The following is a 13,140-nucleotide window of genomic DNA, read 5'->3' as shown; positions in this document are numbered from 1 at the left end:
TGCAGACGGTCGAGCTTCACTGAGCTTTGAACAAACAGGAGAACGGCTCTCTGGGAGTCCAGCAGCAGCTCTTTATCTGTCGCTGCTCAAATCACTGCAGGTCACTTTGACCGGTTCAGAAAGTGTTTCATCATCACTGTGGTGAATCGTGTTGATAATTCAACTCAGACACAAATCATCCAGTTAACGACTCAATTTCATTTCCAGGAAATATGCTGATTCATTATTTATACGAAGCAACATCAAATTACACACAATGATGAGTTGTTGTCAGACACAGACACACAACACGAGCATCTGTACAAAAGAAGATTACCAAATAAATATTAAAATTTTATTTTATTTATATTTTGGTCTGAACAAGAAATGTAATAATCCAGAATTGCTTGTTTTTATTTGTTTGGTTATATTTATACTTTGCTGTGTTCTTAACCTTAAAGTTCATGTTAGCAGAGATCATAAAAGGATTGTGGGATGTTTGAAGTATCTCAGGTGAAATGTGAACTTATCTTTCGTGAGTTTAAAAACTTCACATCTTCTCAAAGCTGTGAGTTCTAGTGTCCCTGCTCGTCAGGCTCCAGAGGATTCAAGCAGTTTAATGTGAAATCGATCAACCTGAGCAGTGATGTTCTCCATATGAACATTTGAATACATTCATATCGTCCTGTTGACCACTCACACACTTTACGTACTCACTCAGTCCCATTCACTCACTCAGTGTTTGTTCTGTCACACTTCAATCACACACATTGTCCACGAAGCTTTCAGGGGTAGTTTTAGCGTTCTGATTCTTGCTTGTGGACACTTGGGCATGCTGACAGGACTATCTGGGGATTGAACCTGTGCTCCTCTGTTTAGTGGATGATCCGGTCTTACTCCTGAGCTACAGCCGCCAAAACCTGCAGCTGCAGAACCAGAATTTTCAGATATTCAACCTAAACACTCACCTTCATGACGATAGGTCAAGTTTCCCCTGATGAGACATGAGACGTGTCATATCACAAACGTACCATTTTGTGTTTTGCCAACTTAACTTCAGCAACTTTACAAATGTATCTTAGTAAAGTTAGTTGAAGCAAATACGTTTACAAATCCATTGAATATTGTCTGATGATTATATTTAGAAATCGCAGTAACACAATTTCAAGTTTATATTTTTACAGTGTAGAAACTGAACGTATAAGGTTACATTTTTCTTCTTTTGTTGGGTTTTTATAAATAAATGTTAAATTAAGCTGTTTTGCTGTTTCATTCCTTTGAACTTGTGTTTTTAATAAAGTCTCTGATGTTGTCTGGGATTTCTGCCTCTTTGTGATTCAACGTGTAGAAAAGTTCAACACATCTGTGAAAGTTCAAATGTTCATTATCGTCCCAGAGAATAAACTAATGTGGATTTGACCTGTAAGAGCAGCAAGGAAAAAGCTATTTGGTCAAACCTGTGAATAATTAAAATAAAAAATAAAAATCGACGACCTGTCACTGGTTAGTGAAATCTCACTCAGTGGTGAAATGCAAGGGGCTGGACTGACACAAACAAATCAAATACTGTTTCGTTCCTGATCCACCAATCAAAAGAGTGTTATCATTTGAACGCGAGATGCACACGCTTGGTCAGCGCTCACCCTCACTGAGACAACACTCTGCAGAGTTTGTGCGATTGCTCTTGTTTTCGATATCATTCAGATATTCATTGCTTTATAAACAGTCTTTTTAAAGACTCACTCCTTCCTTAGTAATACGTCCCTGCACTTGCAGCAGGCATATTCGTGGCCTAATCTAGGGAGTAATTTGCTCCACAGTCTTTTTTAGAAAGCTTGTAGCCCCAAGCGCTAGCCTTCTAGCTAGCTTACGTCTTCTAACTGCAGCTAGCCCTTTTCTCCTTAACACCTACCTTTACATCTTCAATCATCCACCGTGTTGCAACAAATAAAACACCAGCACTTGAACACTATTCTGTGCTGTCCCTGTCTACATCGTGTACTGTTAGTTTTGTGAGGAACCATTGCCTAGCACAGCCTTATTCATTATTCGTGTGCAAGTCGCTCACAGCCACACATACAAACACACTCCCAAGACCACAACGTTGCAATTAGAACTTTATTAACTTCACACACACTGTATCAGCAAACAAACACAACTATGGACAAGTTTCTGATTCGTAAAAGTCAGGCAGCCGATGCGCCAGTTGGGAAGAAGCCAAAGCTTCGCAAATATGACGAGAGCTATTTGCAGTTTGGTTTCACCGTCACTGGCATGACTGAGCAACGTCCTCAGTGTGTTTTGTGTGCCGAGGTGCTGGCAAATGACAGCATGAAGCCATGCAAATTAAAAAGGCACCTCCACACCAAACACCCTGATTTGAAAGAGAACCCTGGGGACTTCTTTAAACGTAAACATGATGGCCTCCAGCAAAAACAAACCACCATCTCCAAGCAAAGCATTGTCTCCAAGCAGTGTCTGGAGGCATCGAATGTAGTTGCTCATAGAATTGCTAGGCTTGGCAAACCCCATACAATCGCAGAAACACTGATTTTGCCGGCCGCCGGCCAGACAGGATAATAATAGTAAATAGTAAAATGTTAATATTAATTGTCTGTATGGGCCTAACAGTAACAATAGCCTAACCTTGACATGTCAGGCCTATCAATAACAATATGCCATCTATCTATCTATCTGTCTATCTATCTATCTATCTATCTATATATTGTGGTGTAGTTGAGGGCGGCGGTGTCGGGCGTGTGGGGGGGCCCCAACTACCCCTAACCAGCTTTGGGGGGTCCAGCTTGCAAAAGTTTGAGAACCCCTGCACTAGACGATCTGGCAGAGAACAGAGGAGATGAGCTGGTAGATATACTGGGTGACTAATAACTTGATGGAAAACAGATGCTTCTGTGGGTGGAGCAGGTAATGGGATACGTGGAATGAGGAAAAGCAGAGCAGGGGGAAGTGGCAGAATTCTGAAATGACATGGATTAGTATTTACAAAAAATAAGACAAAGACAAATAAAAATGTTAAGAGCAGGCTGAAGTTATGACAATACGGCTGATAACCACAAGTCATGACCCGGAGTGATCCTGTGGGTGTTCACCTTGGGTCTTCATTCTACACAAACACGTCGTAACAAGCAGATCTGTACTTTCACTTCTCCTTTTCCCCGGATTTAAGTGACGTAGAGGCTGATTCTTAATTCCCATTGGCTCAGAGGATGTCCCCGCCTCACAGTTTGTCCTCGACTCACCTGGTTTCCGTCTCTTTGTGGAGAAATTAGCTCATCTACCTTCAGTCCAGTAAAGAGGAACACACCACCGCTCACCATGTTCACTGTTCTTTCCCTGCTTCTACTGACAGGAGCACACAGCGCGACGGCTCGTGAGTTAAAGTCACGTTTCTACTTTGTTTTATTGTGTTTGGTAGATTTGAAGTTTAATAATGTTTCAAAGACATGATTTAAAAAGTTCATGTTAGTGATGCATATTTCAGCGTCGCTTCAGCCTACGGTGTGAACCCGGCGTGAGGCTAAAGAGCGGCGGGTTCCGACCCCTGATCTAAACTGTGTAAACTGACAAATATGGCGACGACTCAGGTTTGGGTTTCTCATTGTAGTCAGTATATGGCGCTGTTTCCATACTAACAGGAAGCTACTGAGGACAAACCGCTTCCTGTTTTGTTGGTACAATGTTCAACATCATGTAGGCTGATGAAGACCGTGAGTGACGTCACTGACATGAGATATTACTCATTAATGATCTGTTACCAATGTGACTGGGTCCGGTATAAATGTATAAATGTATATATGGAAAACCATATATTGATATATATGTAGAGAGAAAACAACTACCTAATGACTTTAAGAATAAAAGTATCAAAGAGTAACTGGAAATTTAAGTAGTTTTCACTTCAAATTAAATAGTCTGGAGTAGAAAATATTATTTTCTAATATTAAACATTTGAGTCGTTAGACTCTCTTTAATTTGAGTCTCAAATTAAAGAGAGTCTGGACTCTGGAGCAGACGTTTTCTCTATGAATGTGTTTTTGTGTTTGTTTACCTCACAACGGCTGAAGTTGTGTTGATTGTGCTTCATGTCTTCTTCACTCTGACTGATTTATAAAACAGTCTGAAAACTTTTTCTTGCAGGGATTCACTCTCTGAAGTATTTCCTCACTGGGTCGTCTCTAGTCCCAAACCTTCCAGAGTTTGTGGCTGTTGGTTTGATTGATGACGTTCAGATCGGATACTATGACGGCAACACAAAGAAAGCAGAACCCAAACAGGACTGGATGTTAAAGGCAACTGATACAGAGTTCTGGGAGAGGCACACTGAGCTTGCTTTGAGTCAACAGCCTTGGTTCAAAAACTACATTGAAATCTTAAAGGAACGCTTTAACCAAACTGGAGGTTTGTTTACATTTCACTCTCTAAAAATAACACAACTCACACACACACAAACACTCTCTCTCATACACACATAAACACGCACCAATAATCACACACACACACACAATTACACTCACACACTAACACGCACTCACATATTAACACACACACACACACACACCACAACACGCACACACACAATCACGGTCAGACACAATTACAGTCACACACATGAACACACACAATCACACACGCCCATAAACAAACATAAACCCACGCGCACACACTCGCACACATATTCACACACACATACAATCAATTCACACACACACTCACTCAGACACATGAACACACACACAATTAATTGACAAACACAATCACACAAACGCACCCACACACGCACACAATCACACTTACACATTTAAACACATAATCACACAGACATTTTAGTCAGAGAATTACACGTTAGATTAGATTCACACAAACACAGAGTCAAAGCCAGAAGACATTTATATACTGTAGTGCTGAAAAGACATTTAACTTATGACCTGATCAGCAGAAAATAATAAAGATCAACAACTGTGAATGAGTTGTTATTATGAGTTGAATGAGTTAGATGATCTAGGATCATCTTTTATCTCTTTAGGGTTTTCAAAGTTTTCCTTGATTTTCAGAGAGAAACTTGTGAATGATGATGAAAAAAATAAAACACGTTTAGGAGACTGATGTTTATGAGTGACTGTTGGTGGAGGTTTGTACTCCACTGTGTGTGTGTGTGTGTGTGTGTGTGTGTGTGTGTGTGTGTGTGTGTGTGTGTGTGTGTGTGTGTGTGTGTGTGTGTGTGTGTGTGTGTGTGTGTGTGTGTGTGTGTGTGTGTGTGTGAGAGATAATAACAGCTCTGATCTCTGTCTCTCTCTCAGGTCTTCACATTCTCCAGTTGATGTCCGGATGTGAATGGGACGATGAGACTGGAGAAGTTAATGGTTTTCTTCAGGAGGGTTATGATGGAGAGGACTTCATATCATGGGACCATGAGACAGAGACATGGATCGCTCCAACACCACAGAGTGTCATCAGCAAACTGAAGTGGGATCAGGATAAAGCTGAACTTGCATTTCTTAAGTACTACTACACACAGGAGTGTCCTTCCTTTGTGAAGAAGTTCCTGGAGTACGGGAGGAGCTCTCTGCTGAGAACAGGTGACATCACAGAACCTCCATCAACTGAATGTTCCTCTTTCTTTCTCTGTGGCAGCGAACGAGAGCAAATACACAAACACCTGCTGGACTCAGTCTGCTCCCTTCTCTCTCTCTCTCTCTCTCTCTCTCTCTCTCTCTCTCTCTCTCTCTCTCTCTCTCTCTCTCTCTCTCTCTCTCGCTGCTCTTTTCATGCCTCCGCTCTGGCGACACCTAGCAATAACCAACATTAATCAGAAGTGATCAGGACCTGTCCACTACATGAAGTTTACTTCATAAATACTGTGACATAAAACCTGTCAATAAATACTGTGATATTACTTTTACGTCATATCGTCCACCTCAGTGTCTCTGCATCACTTCAGCCTCTGTCTCTCACTCACATCTCACAGTTTGTTCACTTGTCTCTTATATTAACAGAAATGACTAATGCAACATAAATGGAATCAAACAGGAATGATATTATTACTGTGCAATACATTATAATAACCCATAAACTGTCTTTCTTTTACCTCCCCAGAGCTTCCCAGGATTTCTCTCCTCCAGAAGTCTCCCTCCTCTCCAGTCAGCTGCCACGCTACAGGTTTCTACCCTGACAGTGCCACGTTGTTCTGGAGGAGAGAAGGGGAGGAGCTTCATGAGGACGTGTACCAGGGAGAGGTCCTCCCCAACCATGATGGAACCTTCCAGATGAGCTCTGACCTGAAGGTTTCCTCCATCTCCCCTGAAGACTGGAGGAGCTACGAGTGTGTGTTCCAGATCGCTGGTGTGAAGGAGGACATCGTCACCAAACTGGACAAAGACTCAGTCCAGTCCAACAGAGGTGAGACTGGAACCAGTGATGACACTGGGAAACACACATTTCATCTACAGTAACAGTCCTGCAGGTCATGTTGGCTGATGTGTAGCAGGAGAAGTTTTCTTTCATCAATGTGTATAAATAAATCTAGATCAGTATTAAACCAGTGCATGTGCCACCCCCCCCCCCTTCACCGTCATGTGATCCTGAAAAATTAAGATGGATTTAATGTGTCTGCAAAAGTGTATGAGGATTTTATTACTATTATTATTATTATTGATCAATGAGATTTACACATTTATAAATGTTTAAATTGACTTGTATGATTGTATGATTTTATTCCATGAAGTGTTTCTGCAGGTCTCAACTAGAGCCAGACTGGTTTAACACTGGTCAGATGTGAGCCTTTCACAGACATACTGGGATCAGGGTGGATGTTTGATATGAAAACTTTTATCCTACAAAATGAATGAAGCAGAAAATACAAACAAATCTCTCGTTCTTTACCTCGAGTAACAACAGACATTTAGGTTCATTTCTTCAGGCAGTTTATAACCATTTCAACCATTGACTGTAAATAAAGATGGACGACATGACGGCTCCTCAAAAGTGAAGCCAAAGCATCTCGTTCGCTGATTGATGCTAAAAAAACAGACTGAAATATCATGATTGACAGCTCATGATTGACAGCTCGTGATTGACAGCTCATGATTGACAGAGCATGTGTGTGGGCGGGACCTCGTTTCCATGGCTCCATTCATCCGTTCACTATGGCAGTGATTCTCAAATTGGGGTACGCGTACCCCTGGGGGTACTTGAAGGTACTCCAGGGGGTACTTGAGATTTTTTTTAAATATATTTAAAATTAGCATCCATTCAAAAATCCTTGAAAAATTGTTATTTAACAAATATTCAATAAAATGTAATTGTAAGTTCATGAACTAAATTTTGTATTCAGTAGGCTTTTCAATTTAATTATCCTAAAAAAACAGAGTCTCCCCCATACCGATGGTTTGACCCAACCGGGCACACGCCACCTGTCATCGCCTGTCATCACCTGCCTTGAAAACTTCAACAATGGAGTCGAGTTGAAGTTCAGCAGCAATACTGCTGAAACACGGAGGGACAAGTACCAAAGAAGGCGAAACCAGAGCAGAGAGCCTTCTCTAAACAACACCGTGAGAGCTAGTGCCTCTTCGGAGGGGCGCTAAAATGGAAAAGTTTTCCGTTGTGAAGTTAATGATTCATAACAATAAGTCCGCGTCTCTACCGGTACCCTTTCAAAATAAAAGCATGTAATACAAAAGCGGAAATTAAATTGTATGACCCTAAAGCGAGCAAATATGTCACAATAAAATAACAGAAAGACACTTCAATAATATTAACAATAACATAGATTGGGTTATTTACACTTTATGTTTTTTCTGTGGGGAGAGATTAGCCAGCAGTGGCATTAAGCCACCACATCTTCAGCGGTATCTCCAGACAAAACATGAAAGTCATGTTGGTAAGCCACCTGAGTTTTTTAAGAGGAAACTTTCTGAATTCAGGTCATCTCAAGACACGATGCGAAAAGCCTCCCCAAAACCCGGAAACAAGCTACTTGTCAGTATTCTTTTCAATCCTTAAAGAAGATATTTTAAGATGATGAATATTAAAAAAATATGTTTTGAGCTAATCTTTTATTTAAAACTAAGTTAATGATTTATTTTTTGGGAAGAAGTGTTTAGCTATAATTAAGTTCATGAGTTCAGTTTGAGAACATATCTTTATTATGATCCCAAAAGAGGTCACTTTAAGTTGATAATTATTTTGAGGTCCACAAATCTTTATTTATATTGAGATAATAATAAAAGTCTTTAGTTATTTTATATCTTTTTATTTCGTAATAGTTCAAGAGAGACCACTACAAATGAGCAATGTTATGGACATTGATGGAGTTTTAAATTTGAATGTGTCTAGTTACAAGGCTTAATAAATCACATTACATCTTTCTTTCAACCAAAAATACTTTGCGCTGGTTAGGGGGTACTCTGCAGAATTTTTTCTTCGAAGGGGGTACGTCACTGAAAAAAGGTTGAGAACCACTGCACTATGGCACAGAGTCCAAATGTTCAAGATGGCGGCGTTCGTATCCGGGATATTTTAGCTTCATTTCTGGAATTACGGGAGGAAGTGGAGACGTGTCATCTGTGTTTTTAAAAGTCACTGTTCAGACTCGACTGCTGCTCTGTTGTAGAAGATGAGTTGATGAAAGGATTTAGTTACTGGAAGTAAAGTTTAAGACAAACCAGCGTGAATAAGCACAGATACAGTCATTATGTACAGATGAAAACTGTCCAACCTGCTTCATCTGTTCAGGTTGTGATGCTTTGTTTTTTTATTCACTCAACAGAGAAGCCCACCAGCGTGACCATCATCATCATCATCATCACTGCAGTGGTCGCTCTCACTGTCGTCAGCGCTGTCATTGGACTCATCGTGTACAGGAGGAAGAAAGGTGAGAGACCAACACAGAAGCTTTGTCCAGTGTTTTTCTGGTGTTTTGATTTCAGACTTTCTAATTAATGCTCGTTCAGATCAAACCTCATGAAACAAACTTCAGTTCCTCACACACCAGCTTCTGTTTCAAGAGCTGCAGGGTTCACACAAAGTTTTCTAACTTCCCTCTGCACCATAGACTGTTCATAAAAAGCTCTGCACACAGCGTCCAGCACACAAACAATAAAAAGTGACAGAATGTTGTCGATCGTTTGAGGAGGATCGCCACGAGAGAAATACATGACACAATGCTGTTTGTGTTTTTACTGTAATAACTGAAATCATTTGTATTTTCTTTTTATTTCAGCCCAAAGTACCTCACCTCGTAAGTAAAACTTCTGTTTCTATTCTGTTTTCTTTTTATACTAACATGCTTTATGAGGACATCACGTCACGTTTGCACAGCAGCTGAAAGTACTAACATGCCCAGTTTTATAAAACTCCCCCAACACCTCTTTGGTCCACTTTGTACTGGTCCACTTTGTACTGGTCCACACCGGCGGCAGTCAGGGAGGCGTTATGTTTTCAGGCTGTTCATCCGTTCGTCCCCATCTTGTGAACACGATATCTCAGGAATGCCTTGAGGGAATTTCTTCAAATTTGCCACAAATGTTCGGTAAGGCCTTGTCTACACTATTGCCCATATTTATTTCAATGGATCTCCCCACAGGAACCTGACCCAGTGCAGGACTCTAGTAAACTTTCTGTAGATAAGATATTGTTGATTTTGTGCTGAAGAGAGTTTTCAGGACTGTTGCCTGCAGTGTTGGTGGTTTCTAATAAAAGTGTTTGTTCAGAGGAGGATGGACTAACGATGTGTTTCTGACCTCACAGCTGGAAAAGATCCAGGTTCCTCAGAGCCGCTGAGATCAGGTGATGGAGGTTCTAATTCTCCAAGTGAGACATCCTCCTGAACACAGTGAGTTGCTTCATATGTTCCCCAAAACTGACTCAAACTAAAGGCCAATTTATGCTTCTCCGAGTCTGTTACGGACGGACGGATCGGACGGACACTTTTTGATTTATAGTTCTCCGCTGCCTAAAGTAATTGGGCGCTAGAACAGTAGATGGCGCAACAGAAGACGAGTTTAGAGAAGCCTGCCTCATGAGTTCTCAGAAGAAGTCCACGTTCATAATTTACCTGCTCCCGACTTTTCACACACACAGTGAACGATGGCAACTAAACAAAATAAAGTGACACCCAGCGGGTCAAAATGCTGAGGTTATCGTTTCTTAGCGCAGCGGTTCCCCGGCCTTGTTTCCAAGCTGCGTTGCTAATTCCACTACTTGAAGCTACACGGAAGCAGCTAGCTTCCTCCCCCAGCTTCCACACACAGTCAGCAGGGACTCCCGATACTAACTACAACCAAGCGTTCGCTTCTAACCCGACGGTGTTTGAAAAACAGTGTAATGACAATTAAAGTCATGACAGCATGATTTTGCACAGCAGTTAGCATGGTAGCACGCTAGCGCCATTATGAAAGTTTGTTTTAACCGTGTTTGACCGTACACACACGCCATCAGGGTTCTAACCAGCCACCGTCAGCCAGACAACTCCGCTGGCTTAACACACTTGTCACATTAATCGTAGAATCGTAGTTGTGTTTGGGTTTATTGTGATATAGGAAAAGAAACAGGAAGTCTGAGGTCCGGAAATGGATCGTTCCGAAATGCTATCGTTAGCGGACCAATCACGGCCAATGGCTATCCGTAGGCTCTCCGCCATACCGACTTGCAGTTAGAAAAATCAGAGCTGCACGAAGAGCTCTCCGTGGAGCCCGGAGAGGAGGGTCCACGGCAAAGAAGGCGGTCCTATCTGTCCGTGTCCGTCAAAACGAAGAAGCATAAATTGGCCTTAAGTGCAAAGTAACATATGTGTGATCGTGTGTAAAACCTCTGTTTTAATTAGAAATAAAAAAATCTGCTGAGAGCAAGAAACAGATCAGAAACCTTCACTTTAATAGGACAGATTAAAATGTTGAATTAAAACTCAAATTAGCAAAAAAAATGTCAAATAACCCAATATTTAGGGCGTATCAATTCAAGATTAGTGTATTTTTCTGAGTAAACTTTAATTTCACTGAGAGAATCGTGGAAATATTAGGTCTCAATACTGTAAATACATAAAATACGTGGCTTTGTGGAACTGACCATTTCATTTTGATTCTTTTTTCTCTCTTCAGGTTTATGAACGAGAAGCAGTGCCACCACAGTCTCCCCCTTACGCTGGGAACTCAATGATTATTCATCACTCAAATCATAAACCTATATTCAGGGTCAGACATTGATTGAAATCCATCAACACAACTGACAAATAAAATGGTGGCGTCGATTAGATTTGATCTTTTAGTTAAAAATAAGAAATGTAAACTTCCCTCTGATAACGTTTGTTTAAATATTAGTAAATCAAATGAGGATTTTTACTTTTTCTTAACCTGGAGTGAAGTAAAACACATTTTCAAAAACAATGAAAGTATCACAGCACTGTTCACATACAGTTAATTTAAATATCATCGTAGTGACAGTTTTATATTCCTGTTGTTTGGGCATCCTTGTAAAATCATTAAAATAATACAAATCTAAATATACATGTGTAGACACCCACACATCCCCATTTTAGGGTCTGGAAATATAATCTGTCTCATGATTCAGATTATATTTGAGCGTCATTACAAAATTAGTTTTCAAGATGTGTACATTTTCAGATTTTATTTTAATTCTATTTTGGCCTGAACAAGAAATTAATTAATCCAGACTCGCTTGTTTTGTTTGTTTGGTTCTATTCATGCTTTGTTGTGTTCTTCACCTTTAAAGTGCATTTGAGTGGAGATTATAAAAGGGTTGTGGGATGTTTTAAGTATCTCATAGGAAATGTTCTGTTAATATTTATAATGTTAGTTTTTAGGGACAAGAGACTTTTCTGTTCTTTCTTTGTTAACATTTACACTGCAAAAATGATCGGCGCAAAATTACTGAACTTATCTTTCATTCCTATCGTCTTGTTGACCACTCACACACTTTACCGTTCTCACTCAGTCCCATTCACTCACTCAGTGTTTGTTCTGTCACACGTCAATCACACACATTGTCCACGACGCTGTCAGGTGTAGTTTTAGCGTTCTGATTCTTGCTTATGGACACTTGGGCATGCGGACTGGAGTAGCTGGGGATCGAACCTGTGCTTCTTTGGTTAGTGGACGATCCGGTCTACCGCCTGAGCCACAGCCGCCGAAACATGCAGCTGCAGAACCAGACTTTCTGTCTTGTATTCAACCTAAACACTCACCTTGAAGACGTTAGGTCACGTTTCCCCTGATGAGACATGAGACGTGTCATATCACAAACGTACCATTTTGTGTTTTGCCAACTTTACTAATTGAACTTATTAAGTTAGTTGAAGCAAATACGTTTACAAATCCATTAAATATTCTTTGTTGATTTATATTTACAAATTGCATTAACACAATTTCCCGTTTTCATTTTTACAGTGTAGAAACTGAACATTTGAGGCTCAATTTCTCTTCTTATGTTGTTTTTTTATAAATAAATGTTAAATTTTGCTGCTTTGCTGTTTCATACCTTTTGTACTTTTTGTGTTTTTAATAAAGTCTCTGATGATCTCTGGGATTTCTGCCTCTTTGTGATTCAACGTGTAGAAAAGTTCAAAACATCTGTGAAAGTTCAAATGTTCATTATCGTCCCAGAGAATAAACTAATGTGGATTTGACCTGTAAGAGCAGCAAGGAAAAAGCTTTTTGGTCAAACCTGTGACTCTCAACAGGAAAATGACAAAGACATTTTACATATGACAAGATAAATTGTCAAATCTGGACCAAAACTGTTTTGCTGATTGTTCACACATGTCAGGGGGTGGGCAAAAATAGCAAGCGTGAAGCCAAAAGCAATACACTGGAGCAGTCTTGGAAATAGCAGACATCTTGTTTCATAGCAGATCAGGGGTCAGAAGCCAGGCAGACTGTCAGGTAGTGAACAAAGCAGACAGGGAGCAGGCAAAAGGGAATCCAGGGTCCAGAAGGTCAGAGCGGGGGTCAGGCAGAATACTTAGTAAGGAGATAATGCTGGAAGGCTAGGGGAGAACACACTAGACCAGTGGTTTTGAAAGTGTGTGTGTGTGTGGGGGGGGGCTGTAATAAATAAAATAAAAAATAAAAAATTTAAAAGCCGAAGACCTGTCGCTGGTTAGTGAAAGCTCCGTCAGTGGTGAAA

General features: G+C 40.5%; 1 protein-coding gene and 1 long non-coding RNA gene across 2 annotated transcripts in view; both read left to right on the top strand.

Annotated features, from left to right (window-relative positions):
- LOC133972701 (uncharacterized) overlaps nucleotides 1–13,140 on the top strand; it is a 42,651-nt gene that overhangs the window by 9,050 nt on the left and 20,461 nt on the right. The window contains exons 8-13 of the mRNA XM_062410266.1: nucleotides 3,175–3,370; nucleotides 4,138–4,398; nucleotides 5,298–5,576; nucleotides 6,094–6,396; nucleotides 8,768–8,872; nucleotides 9,221–9,238. Of these exons, the coding sequence (XP_062266250.1) occupies nucleotides 3,175–3,370; nucleotides 4,138–4,398; nucleotides 5,298–5,576; nucleotides 6,094–6,396; nucleotides 8,768–8,872; nucleotides 9,221–9,238 (1,162 nt within the window). The remainder of the gene's footprint in view (nucleotides 1–3,174; nucleotides 3,371–4,137; nucleotides 4,399–5,297; nucleotides 5,577–6,093; nucleotides 6,397–8,767; nucleotides 8,873–9,220; nucleotides 9,239–13,140) is intronic.
- Nucleotides 9,245–12,540, top strand: LOC133972104 (uncharacterized). Its single transcript, XR_009924425.1, has 3 exons — nucleotides 9,245–9,529; nucleotides 9,748–9,832; nucleotides 11,097–12,540. It is a non-coding gene; the product is annotated as an uncharacterized LOC133972104 (long non-coding RNA).

The sequence above is a fragment of the Platichthys flesus genome, chromosome 17, assembly GCF_949316205.1.
Source record: "Platichthys flesus chromosome 17, fPlaFle2.1, whole genome shotgun sequence".
NCBI classification, from domain to species: Eukaryota; Metazoa; Chordata; class Actinopteri; order Pleuronectiformes; family Pleuronectidae; genus Platichthys; species Platichthys flesus.
This window is presented reverse-complemented; position numbering and strand designations above follow the sequence as displayed.